The following is a 14,948-nucleotide window of genomic DNA, read 5'->3' as shown; positions in this document are numbered from 1 at the left end:
AGCTACTTAACACTGGGACTACATGAGGGATTTGAACAAATAATTATTTGAGCATACATCTGTTGTGGCGCTAAACCTAAATTTAATTTCTGACTCTGACGTCAAGTTGAGCGATACATGAGGTCTTTATTAGTGAGCGCTCTGATAAATGGCACTTTATTCACAGGAGCAAGGTAAATTTGCGCAAGCAACACAGTTTACCTGTCTTTGAAACTGAGTGATACGTATCCTCTTCACTGTATCAGATCATGCAGAAAGCTGTTATCATTTATAGGAGCTAGAGCATTTTGTTGCAGATAGTGGCTGTTGAATGCCAGTTATCATTTTTTTTAGCATGAGTCAGAGTCTAGATGCTACACAACCTCTCAGTTCCTGCCATAAATGACATTTCAATGGGTCAATTTTGGCAGGAAAGCACTACTAAGGAATATAGACATTTTTAGAATATTCTTTGCTACTGGAAAGCAGTCATTTGAGCTGTAACATCTGGTATCGTAACACTTATGTGCTGTTGCAGGCCATTCTGACCTGTTTTTGACTACAACACAGATTTAATGCAATTTAAAGTCAGTTTTTCAATCTGAAACGTCATGGCATGATCCACAGATGTAATTTGGCGATGTGCGTTTATTGTCATCTCATACATGCTCAGTCACAAACGTCAAATTGTGACTTTTGAGTAGTTTTTTGCAGGGTTTCAATTGTCAATACAATCTGAAAAGGTATAGTGGAAAAGCCATGGGAATGTGCATCAACATCAATGTTTCCTGTAATTTTCATTATTTCTTTGCCTAAAAATTACTGTTTTTAAGTGATTGTTATAAAACTCTCTTATAAAAAGTCATAGAAAAATCAAGGACATGAACTGGTCAGGAACTGAGGGAAACTGAAGTTGGATCGGATTCTGGCAGCAAAATGAAAACCCAATCAAAATGTTTCTTAGACGTTGTATCAGGAAGTGTCCTTTTCCTTCTTTAAATTGTTTCATTTTTTTTTCTGTAAATCCAGGCTTATGCTGCTTGTGATTACTCGTTATGCATTCAGAAATGTTGGTATCATTAGAAAGTTGCATTTCTTAATGAGGGCAGGGTAATCACAGTCTACTGGGCTTTCAGTATCAAGAGTTCAATTACTATTCTAATTTACCATCTTGCCTAATAATGTTTTCAATGTGATGCACAATTAACAAAATCCTATAAACAGCTTGTGCAGTAATCATTCACTGAAGTGGTATGAAACTATGCATCCCAAAGTGAAAGACATTTCCCCATTAATATGACTGATTTGCTCTTGAGATATTCATGTGTTTTTGTGGACAATTTTAATTGCGCGCCCCTTCATAAGCCTCGGGGTATACGTACTCCTCTGTGGATTGTGCCTGCTCATAGGATGTTCTATGTGTATTTGTCACTGTTGTGGTTGTGTGAGCCTGGATTTGTACCTGTGTTGGAGCTCATTTGTCGAAATGCGAGTGTATTTGTGTGTCCCTTGTCCCTGAGGTCTTCTGTAGCAGATGGTGATTGAGTTAGTTTGTTTCTCACATTTGCCATGTTTTCCAAGACATATGCCACCTCTACACCTTTCTGAGATTGCAGGCTAGCTTGAAAGAGCACTCTTATCTCCAAGTGATGGGCATTTGTCAGGGCCGGATAATGGTCCCAAGAGGCCCCTGAGCATACGACAGCTTCCATCTCCACAGTTCACTCAGTTTACACAGAAGGGCCCAGGGCACTTACTGAGGGAGCCCAGGGGACATGGAGCCCTATTGATCAGCTCACACTGTATATTCTCAGGGCCCCAAGAGCCCTACTGTCTGCTTGCGCTGTTTACGGTCAGGGGCTCTGTAGCCCTGTTGGTCAGATCACACTATATATTCTAAGGAGCAGGAGCCCTGGCATTCAGCTCAAATTGTATACATTGAGGGGCCCAGGGGCCCTGGAATTTTAGCTCACACTGTAAAGGCAGAAGTGCCCAGCTGCACAGGACATACGCAAACATGAGTTTGGAAAGCCATTTGATTGAATTCTAGTAACTACAAAATAAATGCAATGCTCGGCCAAACCACAATAGAGTTGGCGTTGCTATAGATTTAGAACTGGTTAATGCTGTTTACAGGTTTCATAGAAAGAGAATGATGTGTGCCAAATGAGTCGCTGTAGAAATCGAATACTTTAATAACTCAACACAAGAGTCAATGCAAATGTAATGACATGTGAAATAAAACATCATCATGTTAAGTGGTGGAAATAGAGGATAAGCACAGAACGGTAACACAATTCTGAGACATTTACAGTTACACACAGGTGTAGTGTGCAAACTCTACTGCATGGGATGTTTTAGATAACTATTTATTATATACGTATATACTATGTAACTATATTTCTATCATGAGAATTCTCTGAAGATTTTAGCATGGTAATGGATATGACAATTTTAATGTATTTGGTCTTGGCGGAATAGATCTGCTACACTGCTGCTGCTGTTGGTTATTGCTGTATTTGTAGCTCATTGCTGCTGCAAGCAAGTACAGGAACTTGCTACTGCCAATACATAAGCTGATATGGTGCTGTATTTAAGCATTTAAGACACATTGCTGCTGCACAAATATCATATAAAATAACCAGTAGCAGATCTATACAGGTGGAGCTGGGGTTAGGTGGAGGGTTTCAGAGGAACTCTATAAGTGCGCTGCAATGCTCAAGCAAATGCTAATCAGCCATTTAAATGTAAAGCAGCAAGCTCAATGGCTGTGGATGCAGCATGAACTAATCAGCTTGTGACAAGTCGTTTAATGCTAAGAATATCATTAGTTACGTTAAGGACCCATCAGCCTGCGCCATCTAGAGTTTCATGACAGAACTTGGTATATATGTAACTATATATAGATAACTAATTCTATTCTATTCTATTCTATTATTATAAAGAATTGAACTGTTCTGTGTGAGATTTTTTTATAATTATTTTAAAATAGAATTACTTTGTAAGTAACACAGCACTGTAAAAAATGTTTTCTCAGGTATCCTAAAATGTGCATCATTTAGTTACATCAAGGGTCAAATCAAATAGCACATTAAAGTTAAAAGTTACACACTTTTTTTGTGTGCGCGCTGTACAGGTCTGGTATGAAGAATGTTTTCGCTCAGGTGGCCGATATGTCTGCCCAATAGAGAACATTTTTGCTCAGCCAGAATACAAATTAGAGGGAACATTGCCTGGAACAGCTGTATATGCTGAGGGCATTAGTGGCCCTGGAACCCAAGTGGTCATCTCACGCTTTATACACTTATCAACTCGAGTGATCAGCTCACATTGTAAAGGCAGAAGTGCCCATGTGCGCTTGATCTCTATTGGTCAGCACACACTCTATATTCTGAGGGGTCCAGAAGCCCTAGAGGTCTGTATATGCAGATGGGTTCAGGGCCCCAGGTGCCCTAGTAGTTAGCTCACATTATATATTCTGAGGGGCCCCGTGGTCCTGGAGCTCTAGTGGTCAGCTCACACTGTTTAAGCAAATGGGCCCCAGACCCCGGGAGCTCTAGTGGTCAGCTCACACTGTTTAAGCAAATGGGCCCCAGACCCCGGGAGCTCTAGTGGTCAGCTCATGCTGGATACACTAAGGGGCTCTGGAGCCCTAGTGGTCAGCTCACGGTGTAAAGGCAGAAGGGCCCAGGGCTCTAGGAGACCTATTGTTCAGCTCACACTGTATATTCTGAGGGATACAGAAGGCCTAGTGATCAGCTCATATTGTATGCAGGGCCCTGGGGCACTAGTGGTCAGCTCATGTTGTATATACTGAGGGGCCCTGGAGCCCTAGTGGCCAGCTCATGCTCTATACGCTGTGGGTCCCAGGGACCCTGGAGCCCTATTGGTCAGCTCGCATTATATATTCTGAGGTGCCTGAGGGGGCCCTAATGGTTAGAATGTAGTTTATCAGCCAAGAGCCCTGGTTCAGTTTTCTTTGGCAGTCTTGGGCCATGCACCCTGAGGCTTTGGAGGCCTATGGCTAGTCTGAGGTCCCATAGCACTGGCCCTACCCATAATTCAGTCCTGCCATGTGTTTCCTCAAAACATACAAATTGCATCTGTGAGATTCTCAGTAAGTTAAATAGTAACATATAAATTTGCCATTTTTGACATAATGTAATTTGCACAGTAAGCAATTGACAATAGCGCTATCAATAATTTACTTGGTGATCTTTGAGTGAGCAAATGTTTTAAAGCTAATTTGACATCATGTTACTTCCCAGCCAGTTAATACATGGCTGACAGAGCCTTTTTTACATATTCAGGCAGAAATCATCACTCTGACCACATCCAAAGCTGTGCATTACCGTAATTTACTTCAATCTTGTTGATGGGTTTTTGCATATTCACTTGGCAAATGAAATACATGGATTCAACCTTTTTTTTTTTTTTTCAGTCAAGCTAATCAATCATTTGGCGAACACCGTTTTCGAGGGTTATTTCGTACTGGCACATAATGATTCTGTTTTTCACAAACAGCAGCTCTTATTTAGGGCATCTCTTCAGCCCATTGGTGACAAGGTTTGTTTTGCTGTCTATCAATGCGGTTCTGGCAACTCTCTCCACTTTTCCCTATTCTCTGAGCATCTGTCACATGGCTCTTCATACTGGCATCTGATATCTCCTCATGCCCATCAGCGTGTATTATTCATTAGCCATCCTCATCCACACAGAAAGAAATCAGAATTAAACCCATCTTTGCCACGCCTTCCTAAATACATGTTAAAAAAAAAAGCTTACTCTTTCTGGGCACAATGCAATCATATCTGCTATTATAGAGTGTCTTCAAACTGAAAAGACATAAAATATTAAAGAAAAAAAAAGTTTTCTCAGGATTTTAAAAGAGCAGTGAGGAAATGTAAATGATAAACACAGTGTGGCATAACTCCTCGTGCTTTTAAAATGCCTCATGACCCCAATCCTCTCCATATGCCCTGAAGACACAGGACTGAGCTGAAAAAATCATTTGTAGTCTGATTTCACACCAAAACGTATGCCCCGACCAGCACTATGTGTGGAGCTGTCCCACCCGTGGGTGGATGAATGGGTTTTTCAGCACGTTCTCATGAGGACAGGCCCACCCGCAGGCTCCATTTCTCACCCTCGTAATTATCTCCATCACAGCGGGGCTACCAACCACTCTGTCCCCAGACCAACGCTACACATCGGATCTCACAGTCTCACAACTTATGAAACTCCCAGTGGGAGGCTGGACTTAAGAAGAACAGAATAAAATGAACAAATTGGGTCTGTCAGATTGATGTGCTTAGAAGAAAAATCTAAGTTGACCATTGCTTGAAAAATTTTGGTTTAAACATGCCTGCAACTTAACACCTTGTCGACTTGACTTGAGATCGTGATTTATACCACTAAAGGACTGAATCCTTCATTCTGACTGATTCACATGTTTAAATGTTAATGAAAATGCATTATATAATTCAGCAGTCATTGTCAATTATTTCTTATATAATGACCACATTCTATCTTTATGAAAACTTTGATATTCATACAAAATATTGATATAGTTGGGAGAGAGTTTTCTTTTTAAAGCTTTTTTCATTTTCTTTCAGGGTACAGCGGCTAGTCGAGTTCACTATAAAGTGGATTTGGAGCAGTTTCCTTACAGCACTAGTATCTTCGATGTGGAGGAGACCTCGGGCAGTGTTCTCACCAGGGTCAATCTGAATGAGGAGCCCAACACTAAATTCAGTGTAAGTTCACAACAATCTTTTCTTAATGCAGGGCTTGTCATCTAGCAATCCGCAGGCCATAACTGGCCCGTCAATCATTTTTATGCGCCTCACAGATTGATTTCGATGAAATCGCTGCACTGCCTGTTACATTAGAGTGCTTTCTGAGCAAAACTCAATGGTGAGTTCAGAAACGCTCATTCTTAATAATGGTCCAAATTCAAGCAGGTTTTAAGCTTTTCTGGCAATAGGTTCCCCGCACATGATTTCTCAATACATTGATATTGTCTTATCAGACGTTTATACACATATCTATGTAAATAGATGAGACACAACAGTTTATGCAGCTGCACATCAGTCCATGTGCACAATCACATTCTTGGACATTGAACGTCATCTCAAATATGTTCTGTCAGTTGTATGGCTCCATTTGTGCCCAAGTTCAAAATGCTTTTGAGACCTGAACAGACTTACTTTTCTCATTGAATTGGAGGTTAACAAGGAAAGCATACGATTAGACCATTTTCTTGGTTCAGTTTTAAACGTATTAATTATATACAATTATTTATATTAAATGTTTTGCTTTTATACAGTCATTTTTGTCTTATATGGGATGATATTGGCATTCAAAAAGAAAACAGATTTTAAATTCTTTATTAACATTATTCAAATCATTTTATTAACAACAAAAATATTATTTTAATAAGTATTTTTGACTTGTTTTCCAGTCAAAATATTAACATTCTTATAATTAGAAAAAAAAGATAACACTTCTCACTAATAACTAGCTGCTTATTAGCATGCCTATTATTAACATATTGGCTGTTTATTAAGCACATATTCTGCATGGCCATATGCTACATCCCTAATCCTACCCAATACCTAAACTTAGCAACTACCTTACTAACTGTTAATAAGCAGCAAATTAGGAGTTTATTGAGGCAAACTATCTTGTTAATGGTTTGTTAATAGTAAGAATTGGACCTTAAAATAAAGTGTTACCCCCAAAAAAAATACTTGGTACTTTTATTTTCTAGCCATTTTATTGGTAAACACAATAGTAGTACGAAAGGAAATTGATGGAAGAGAGAAATAGGGGACAAGGATGGGAACATGGGCCTGACAGCTCAATAAATTGGTGCATTTGCTTTACCCACAAGGCCACTGTGCAGAAATAAGACTTGTGTCATGTATATGGCATGTAAATGTCTGAATGAATGAATATTGAATGAAGTTTAATTTTCTTGCCCCATTCGTAAACAGATTTTGTTCCTTCATTAAGCATGAAAAAGCTTTGAAAAAAGAGAAATAACAATAATCTTAAGACTTATCATGCAAGTTTGTAAAAAAAAAAAAAAAAACTGTTTTCAGCAAGCCATTCTAGTCCATGTTGCTTTAAATGCTAATGAGCTCTGCTGACCCCGCCCCTCTCTTCCGTGGGGTGACGAGCAGACTGTAAACTTAAGCTGCGGAATTGGATAACTAGCACGTTATTAGGAAAGGTGATTTGCAAAGATTCATAAAAAAACCCTTTTACTCGCTTCTTCTGTTGATGAAGCTGGATCACGAATGATTCGCGCAAACATAGACGCATTTAGGCAGATCGGGATCGGCGCATTCCCTTCAAAACAAAGTAACGTTAATCCTCTGCGTTTTCAGTGGCTCAGATGTCGGGAGTAAATGACGACTGCTATATTCATTATTACATCCAACAACAAAACACCTCAATTGCTTAATCGGAGGCGTTCTTGTCTTCCCCTGCACCGGAGTCGACACAATGGGCGGGTCTAAGGTAAGACGCTAGTGTCAATCAACTATCGTGGGAGGGGCCTGTGCAGAACTACGCCATTCTGACAGGAATCTCAGAACAGCCTGATTTGAGAAAGGGGATTTTAAAATAGGGATTTAAAAAAAAACACTATTATAAACAAGGCATTCGTTGCATCTAGTGGGGACATAATTATGGATTATAATGACTTATACTTTCTTTTTACGCGTTGCGTTGCATCGCGCCGCGGAAACATAAAACCATGTCTGCATTTGTGATCGGAGAAATGACAAACACGAAGCCCTACTCTACACTGCCCAAAAAACTCGCTTTAAATATAAAAAATATAAAATATAAAAACTCTTTAAATATAAAAAACGTACTTACAGTCCGTGAGTCAGAACAGCTTGCATTGTAGTCTACTCTCCCAGACTAAAATGCATGTTTGAGCTGTCTCAACTGAAAATATCTTACTCTGACATATCTTAAAATATGTCAGTGTCATTGTTCTGTGTCAAGATGCACACCTGTAACGTTTTCTTCTAAAGCATTTTTGTAAAAGTTGCTTAAATATCTTAATTTAACTAAGATCTAGTCCTGGCTTAAGCTAAGCCCCGTTTATAAACCGGGCCATAGTCTGTCAGTTTAACTGTTTTGTTTTAACGTGATGTCACACAGACAGGCATCTGAGATCAGCTCGATTTGAGAAAGGGGTAAAGATTTTAGTAGATTAACAAAAAACCACTGGGTGGATTTTTATCATTTTAGGGTGGTTGTGTACACACACTGCCAACACACATTTCAGTTCAAACAACTTGTCAAAGTGCATGTAGCATTATATGACCCCTTTAAGAACTTGATATTGTTATTGAATTGATTCAACACATTTTTTTAAGTTGAGGGGGCTAATACTCTAGTTCACTCAACTTACAAACTAGACAATGAAAATGTTAAAATGTTAGTTGAATGAACAAATTCAGAAACTGCAAGTTGTGTCATCCTAAAAACATTCATTGAAACAACTAAACTGCAAAATATAATTTTTTTACAGTGTACAGCTAATAATCTGAATGATAGAAGCTGTGTTTGAGTGACATTGAGTGACATGGACATGTATGGTAGAAGAGCACAGGTTGTTCCAGCACAAAAATGGAAATAATTAGTAATTATGTGACATCATGAAAGCAACCTTCAGGCCCAGGGGTCCGCAAAAATGAGTTTAATTAGCATGTATTGTTCAGTGGTGCAGAATGGCTATAGATAATTTCAGGTTGGTTTGCAAACGTTTAAATTAGATGTTGCGTGTCCTGAGTGTCATGTTCTAGATTCTGAGCTCAAATCGGTGAGCCACACACGCATGAAAGTTTATAGCAGGTGTGAGGCTAACAGAAACTGGATCAATCTGCCACCCTGTTCTGTTTCCTGTTATTTTGCCTCTTACTTAACTCTATAAAGCCTACTGTATCATATTTGATGCGCACATGTCCACAACTTTGCCTTCTGTTGTCTGATTGATAGTTTACTTTTTAGCAAGTAAAAAGCCTTTTAATGTAATTCTAAAATAAATAAATCAATTCTGAACATTTCTTTTCGCTGTGAAATCTTACTGATTTTTATAAAGTAAACATAAGTTAATGTTAGTAATATTTCAAGAAGAACACTTACTGGATTAAAGCTAATTAGGTTTACTTGATTATCCATATATCTTTTTTTTTTGTAATGATAAAATGTGAATATCAATTATGATTCATCAGGCTTTTGAGAAACACTTATTTGTTCATCTCTCAATCATAATTGTATTGCATCACATTGCATGTTTTGCCCCAACAATAGAGATATAAAGTGGCAACTGATATTTATATGCATTTTGTGAAAGTAATCTGCTATTTTGTTGTTAAAATTACAAGCTACCAGATTTGGCTCATTTTGGACCTCTGAATAAAATATTCTATGATATATGTGACCCTGGAGCACAAAAGCAGTCTTAAGTCGCTGGGGTATATTTGTAGCAATAGCCAAAAATACATTGTATGGGTCAAAATTATAGATTTTTTCTTTTATGCCAAAAATCATTAGGATATTAAGTAAAGATCATGTTCCATGAAGATATTTTGTAAATTTCCTACTGTAAATATATTAAAACGTAATTTTTGATTAGTAATATGCATTGCTAAGAACGTCATTTGGACGACTTTAAAGGAGATTTTCTCAATATTTAGATTTTTTTTTTGACCAGATAATGTCCTGTCCTAACAAACCATACATCAATGGAAAGCTTATTTATTCAGCTTTCAGATGATGTATAAATCTCAATTTCGAAAAATTGACCCTTATGACTGGTTTTGTGGTCCAGGGTCACATATTCTATTCTATTCTATTCATATTATATGAGCCATAAAATCATGATGTATCAAATGTGATGCTCAACAAAAAACACAAGCGCAAGTGTTTTTTTTCTTTTTCTTCTTCTTCCTCAATAAAAGGTTTGATAAGCTGTTCCATTTACATTTTTTTTTTGGACTGTTATTTAATGTCAGGCTTTACAGGGTTAAAATGTGTTCTGCTTTACTTTCGGCTTTCAGGTTTTGTGTCATTTGTGTCAACTTGACACAAACGTTGACACATTTCTGTCTGCTGTGTGTTAGAATCAACGTTTTTCAGTTTTCAAGTGCGTGATGAAGTGTTCCCACAGTAGTGATTCCAGTGTAAATGTATTTAGAAATGCAGAATTTATTTGGCCTCTGCAAAAGTTCGGAGTCCTGTGCGCTAGTGGGTCTCTTTCTATGTGGCAAGAATCACTGGATATGTGATGAGGCCATCGATCAGCGGCTGCGGTTCTCCCTCCATCTCCTCCAGTGCTGGAGTGCAGATTGGGATCCTCTTTACGTGGCTACATTTGGCAGTAAACGAGCAGCACTTGAGCCGCCGCTGAACCGAAGTATGATTAGTTTCTGTGGGAAAAGTCATGTGGACAGCACTAGAGACCGCCAAGCTCCTCTCTCGACAGAAACAAATGACTTTGATGTTCTTCTTTAAGTATCTTTTTTTTTTAAGATTTGTGAACAATAACCTGCCCCTCGCTGCAGTTCAAAAGCATTTGGCTCGCAGGTGGAGAGAGCATTTGGCTCACAGTTTTGAGACTGGTTTGGTTTGGAGTGCTGGCTGACAATTGCGTCCCTTGATCTGAAGTGCTGTTACTCTGTCAAGTCGCTGTACAGTGTGTCACTTTCATGTGAGCTGAAGCGTCGCATTGCAGATATGTAATCTGCCATGAATTGCTGCGTCGGGACTCCAATTAGCCACATGTGGAGCTCTTTTCTGATGCTCCTGTTGCCTCCACCTCCATTCTTGCGGAGGTAATAGAAGCGCCTGGCCTGCGCAGGACTCCCTGTCTCTGCTGCACCTGCAGGATTAGTATGCAGACACTGGCGGTCCCTTTGTGCCGTCCCACTAGCTCAGGGTCAGACAAACAACCACACCATTAGCACAGCGCTGCTTATTAACATGTAATATTTAGAAATGCAGAATTGATTTGGCCTCTGCAAAAGTTCGGAGTCCTGTGCGCTAGTGGGTCTCTTTCTATGTGGCAAGAATCACTGGATATGTGATGAGGCCATCGATCAGCGGCTGCGGTTCTCCCTCCATCTCCTCCAGGGCTGGAGTGCAAATTGGGATCCTCTTTACGTGGCTACATTTGGCAGTAAACGAGCAGCACTTGAGCCGCCACTGAACCGAAGTATGATTAGTTTCTGTGGGAAAAGTCATGTGGACAGCACTAGAGACCGCCAAGCTCCTCTCTCGACAGAAACAAATGACTTTGATGTTCTTCTTTAAGTATCTTTTTTTTTTAAGATTTGCGAACAATAACCTGCCCCTCGCTGCAGTTCAAAAGCATTTGGCTCGCAGGTGGAGAGAGCATTTGGCTCACAGTTTTGAGACTGGTTTGGTTTGGAGTGCTGGCTGACAATTGCGTCCCTTGATCTGAAGTGCTGTTACTCTGTCAAGTCGCTGTACAGTGTGTCACTTTCATGTGAGCTGAAGCGTCGCATTGCAGATATGTAATCTGCCATGAATTGCTGCGTCGGGACTCCAATTAGCCACATGTGGAGCTCTTTTCTGATGCTCCTGTTGCCTCCACCTCCATTCTTGCGGAGGTAATAGAAGCGCCTGGCCTGCGCAGGACTCCCTGTCTCTGCTGCACCTGCAGGATTAGTATGCAGACACTGGCGGTCCCTTTGTGCCGTCCCACTAGCTCAGGGTCAGACAAACAACCACACCATTAGCACAGCGCTGCTTATTAACATGTAAAGCCCCGCCGCTTCTGGCATGCTGGCGTTAGACTTGATAATGAATGCAACTGAGATATTTTTTATGTTCTGTTATTGTGTGATGATGTATCATCACAATGTAATTCGCATACACATCTACAAACATGTAATTTAGGACTATGCAAAATGCCACTTCATTCGGTAAGATCTGGTTGTGCTTGTGTTGGATAATATGTCATCATCTCAAAACATTAATTTCAATGCTTGGGCGTTTGAATGGCTTTTGCTGATGTGGTATTTATGTGGGTGAATCCTGGATGCTGTTCTTTCAGGTGTGTTGTTGAGATACAGTATGAATTGGTTAAAACGTTAAAAAGTTTGAATACACTTTTTTTTCATGACTTTTCTCCTCACTTTTCTTTAAAAAAAAAAGTTTTCCTGCATATCCAGAATATTTGAATCCTTTTCAGCAGTGACTGTATGAGTTTGAGATCCATGTTTTCATGCTAAAGGCAACTGAGGGACTAATAGGCGACTATTACAAAAGGTGCAAACATTCACTGATGTTTAAGAAGCAAAAAATGCTTTGAGATTTTTAAATGTATATTTATAAATACCTATTATTATTTTTTAAACTTTAAAAGAACCATTAGTAGTCAGAAATGCATTAAGTTGAAAGTAGTAAGACTTCAATAAAATATCAGTATTATAACGAGTCTGTATTTTGAAGAAGCTTTTGATGTATCGTTTCATCTCTGTAGAACTTTAGCCATCAGGTTTTCAGACTATGTTCAAATGAGTAAAGAAATGTTTGTTGCAAAAAAGTCACAATGAAATCAAAATACCGCAGTGTTTGTTATAGATGATTATTAGAAATGATTTATCCATGCACATCATTTTTTTTAAAAACAAAATAATGTGCCCTTATAATCTTCAATCACTCACTGTCGCTCACATGAACAGTTAGCCATGACAACAATCCAGACAATTCTTACTATTTTGAGAAGCTATACCACAATTTCCGTTTCATGCCAACTTTTAGAAACTATACAAATACAACCATCTGACACACAGAACACATCATAATTTAAAGTTTACAAAAACAAAACAAAAAATGGTCAGGCAACATAATTACAAAAGTTAATTATCTTATAGTCAGTATTTTAACAAATGTATTTATTTGTTTATATATTGATGGCTCTTCAAATTATAAAATGGGCTGCTTGCTTTTGGCATCATAGCTCAGGATAGTCTAGTGAAGGAACTTTATCGTAGTGCCATAATCCAATCTATGTATTTAAAATGCAATTTTCTAGTGACTATGATAAGCCATATGACAGTCACATTACAGCTCAAATGATTGCCCCAAAAAGTTCTGTGGTTCCTAAAAGTAAAGATAGCTGAATTCAAACTGGCTGTTTCTACAGGGGCGGCTGAGCTGAGCGCCATTGAGATGAATGTGAATGTTAATGTTTTCTCCGGCAGGCATTATAGACCTCCTTGTTTATAATGTGCCACCCATCCCTCCGAATTATAGTTTGGTGCAGATATATAAATGATCAACACCTTTTGTCAGCATGATTTCCCTTTCAAAGTCAGCATCCACACACTACGACGCTTAACTATATCATCTCCCTTAATTAAAAGCAATGCTTCCATTAGGGCCATAAAACAGCTAAAAGGTGCATTCGTATTGACTTTTAAAAGTTTGCGACCTTATAGCACTTAAAGTCATATAAACATATCCGTTTAATGTCTTTAATATACAACCCTTCAAGATGTTCTGTTCTGGCTAATCTTATCTCCTTGTGCTCACCATGCACCCTTGTTTCTTGTTGTAGTCTAGAGCGCTTACTGTGTTTGTCTGTCACCCGTTTGAGAAAGAATAGAAGGCGGCCACGAGGCCTGCTTCCCATTAATCATCTCAATGAGCTTTTGTTACTTTTATCCAAGAACAGGTCAATCAAACCAAGATGCTTTACCGCATTTCCCTTTGTCTGTATAGTTCACTGGGGCCTCTCATCAAATATTCATAGCTTTTTCAATAATTTATCGCTCGCACACCCTTATCTTGTTTTAGGACGCTCGTGCATGTGATTAGTAAACTTCTGAAAGTGTGCTATGTATGTAAATGAGGCCGACATTTTTAACGAAACCAGCTGAGAGTTTATAGCTGCTCGAGCTTTCAAGTGGAGCTATTCATCTCTCTTTGCCTTCACCGGCTTTTATGTCATTTGCACATCATCTCGAAGCACCATCCCTCATTATTATTCTCCTCTCGTGTCTTCAGCTGTCAGTTTTTGCCATTGACCCTCAAGCCTGATATCATTATTAAGGTTGTGACGATGCTAACATTTCAGTAGTCGATATCAATACCAGTGAAATTTCACGATTCCCAAAACCAATTTTAATACCACAGCTAAAACTAATATGCTATTCAACACACTCTTCAAATGAAATATTAATATAACAGGGGTGTTATCTCAGAAAAGGCAAGGGGGGCAGCACTGCCCTCCAAAATAAAGTGAATGAGAATGTGAAAATGTTTAAAAATGCGTAACTTGATGAGAATGTGTGTCATGGTTTTAATGCATAAATGTTTATAAATGTTGTCATATAAATATAATTTCGGTTGCTTATTGATAGCCCCAAATGTAAAATAAAATACTGTTTTATATGGCATTAAAATGTTTAAATATTAAGTGGACCACACATTTATTTTAGATTAAAAAAGGCCCAAACTCAGTGAGGAAATTGTCTCCACATTTCCTCTACACGCTACTGTGGAGTATAAATATGAATTAAATGAATGAAAACATAGATATTGCTGTAGGGCCAAATGAAACTATCCATGTTTTTTCAATACTTTTTTTTGTTTTGTTTCACCCTTTTTCATGTGCATTATATTTACTGACTCCCATTACATTAATATCTTGACAAGACAGGTATTTAGACCAAGAAATGCATTTAACTGCTTACGTATGCAGCAGCATAAGTCCTGAAAAGAACCTGCCAGTCAGTCAGTGGGTACCAAATTGAGTTGAATATCAGTACTACAGTGCTATTGTGATTTATTTATTTATTTATTTAACTTTCACATTGACTTCGTACCAAATTGCCGCCACTTTTAATTAATAATAATAATTTAATTAATAATAATAATAAATAAATAAAGCGACTTACAGTGCATTCAGGCTA

The 14,948-nt window shown here is 38.5% G+C and overlaps 1 protein-coding gene across 1 annotated transcript in view; it reads left to right on the top strand.

The window, feature by feature from the left end:
• pcdh15b (protocadherin-related 15b) overlaps positions 1-14,948 on the top strand; it is a 187,163-nt gene that overhangs the window by 128,321 nt on the left and 43,894 nt on the right. Inside the window, exons 21-22 of the mRNA XM_016287345.1 lie at positions 5,595-5,735; positions 5,831-5,895. Coding sequence (XP_016142831.1) covers positions 5,595-5,735; positions 5,831-5,895 — 206 coding nt within the window. The remainder of the gene's footprint in view (positions 1-5,594; positions 5,736-5,830; positions 5,896-14,948) is intronic.

Source organism: Sinocyclocheilus grahami, unplaced genomic scaffold, assembly GCF_001515645.1.
Source record: "Sinocyclocheilus grahami isolate Dianchi unplaced genomic scaffold, SAMN03320097.WGS_v1.1 scaffold221.1, whole genome shotgun sequence".
NCBI lineage: Eukaryota > Metazoa > Chordata > Actinopteri > Cypriniformes > Cyprinidae > Sinocyclocheilus > Sinocyclocheilus grahami.
The sequence above is the reverse complement of the archived record's forward strand: the minus strand, read 5'-3'. Positions and strand labels throughout refer to the sequence as shown.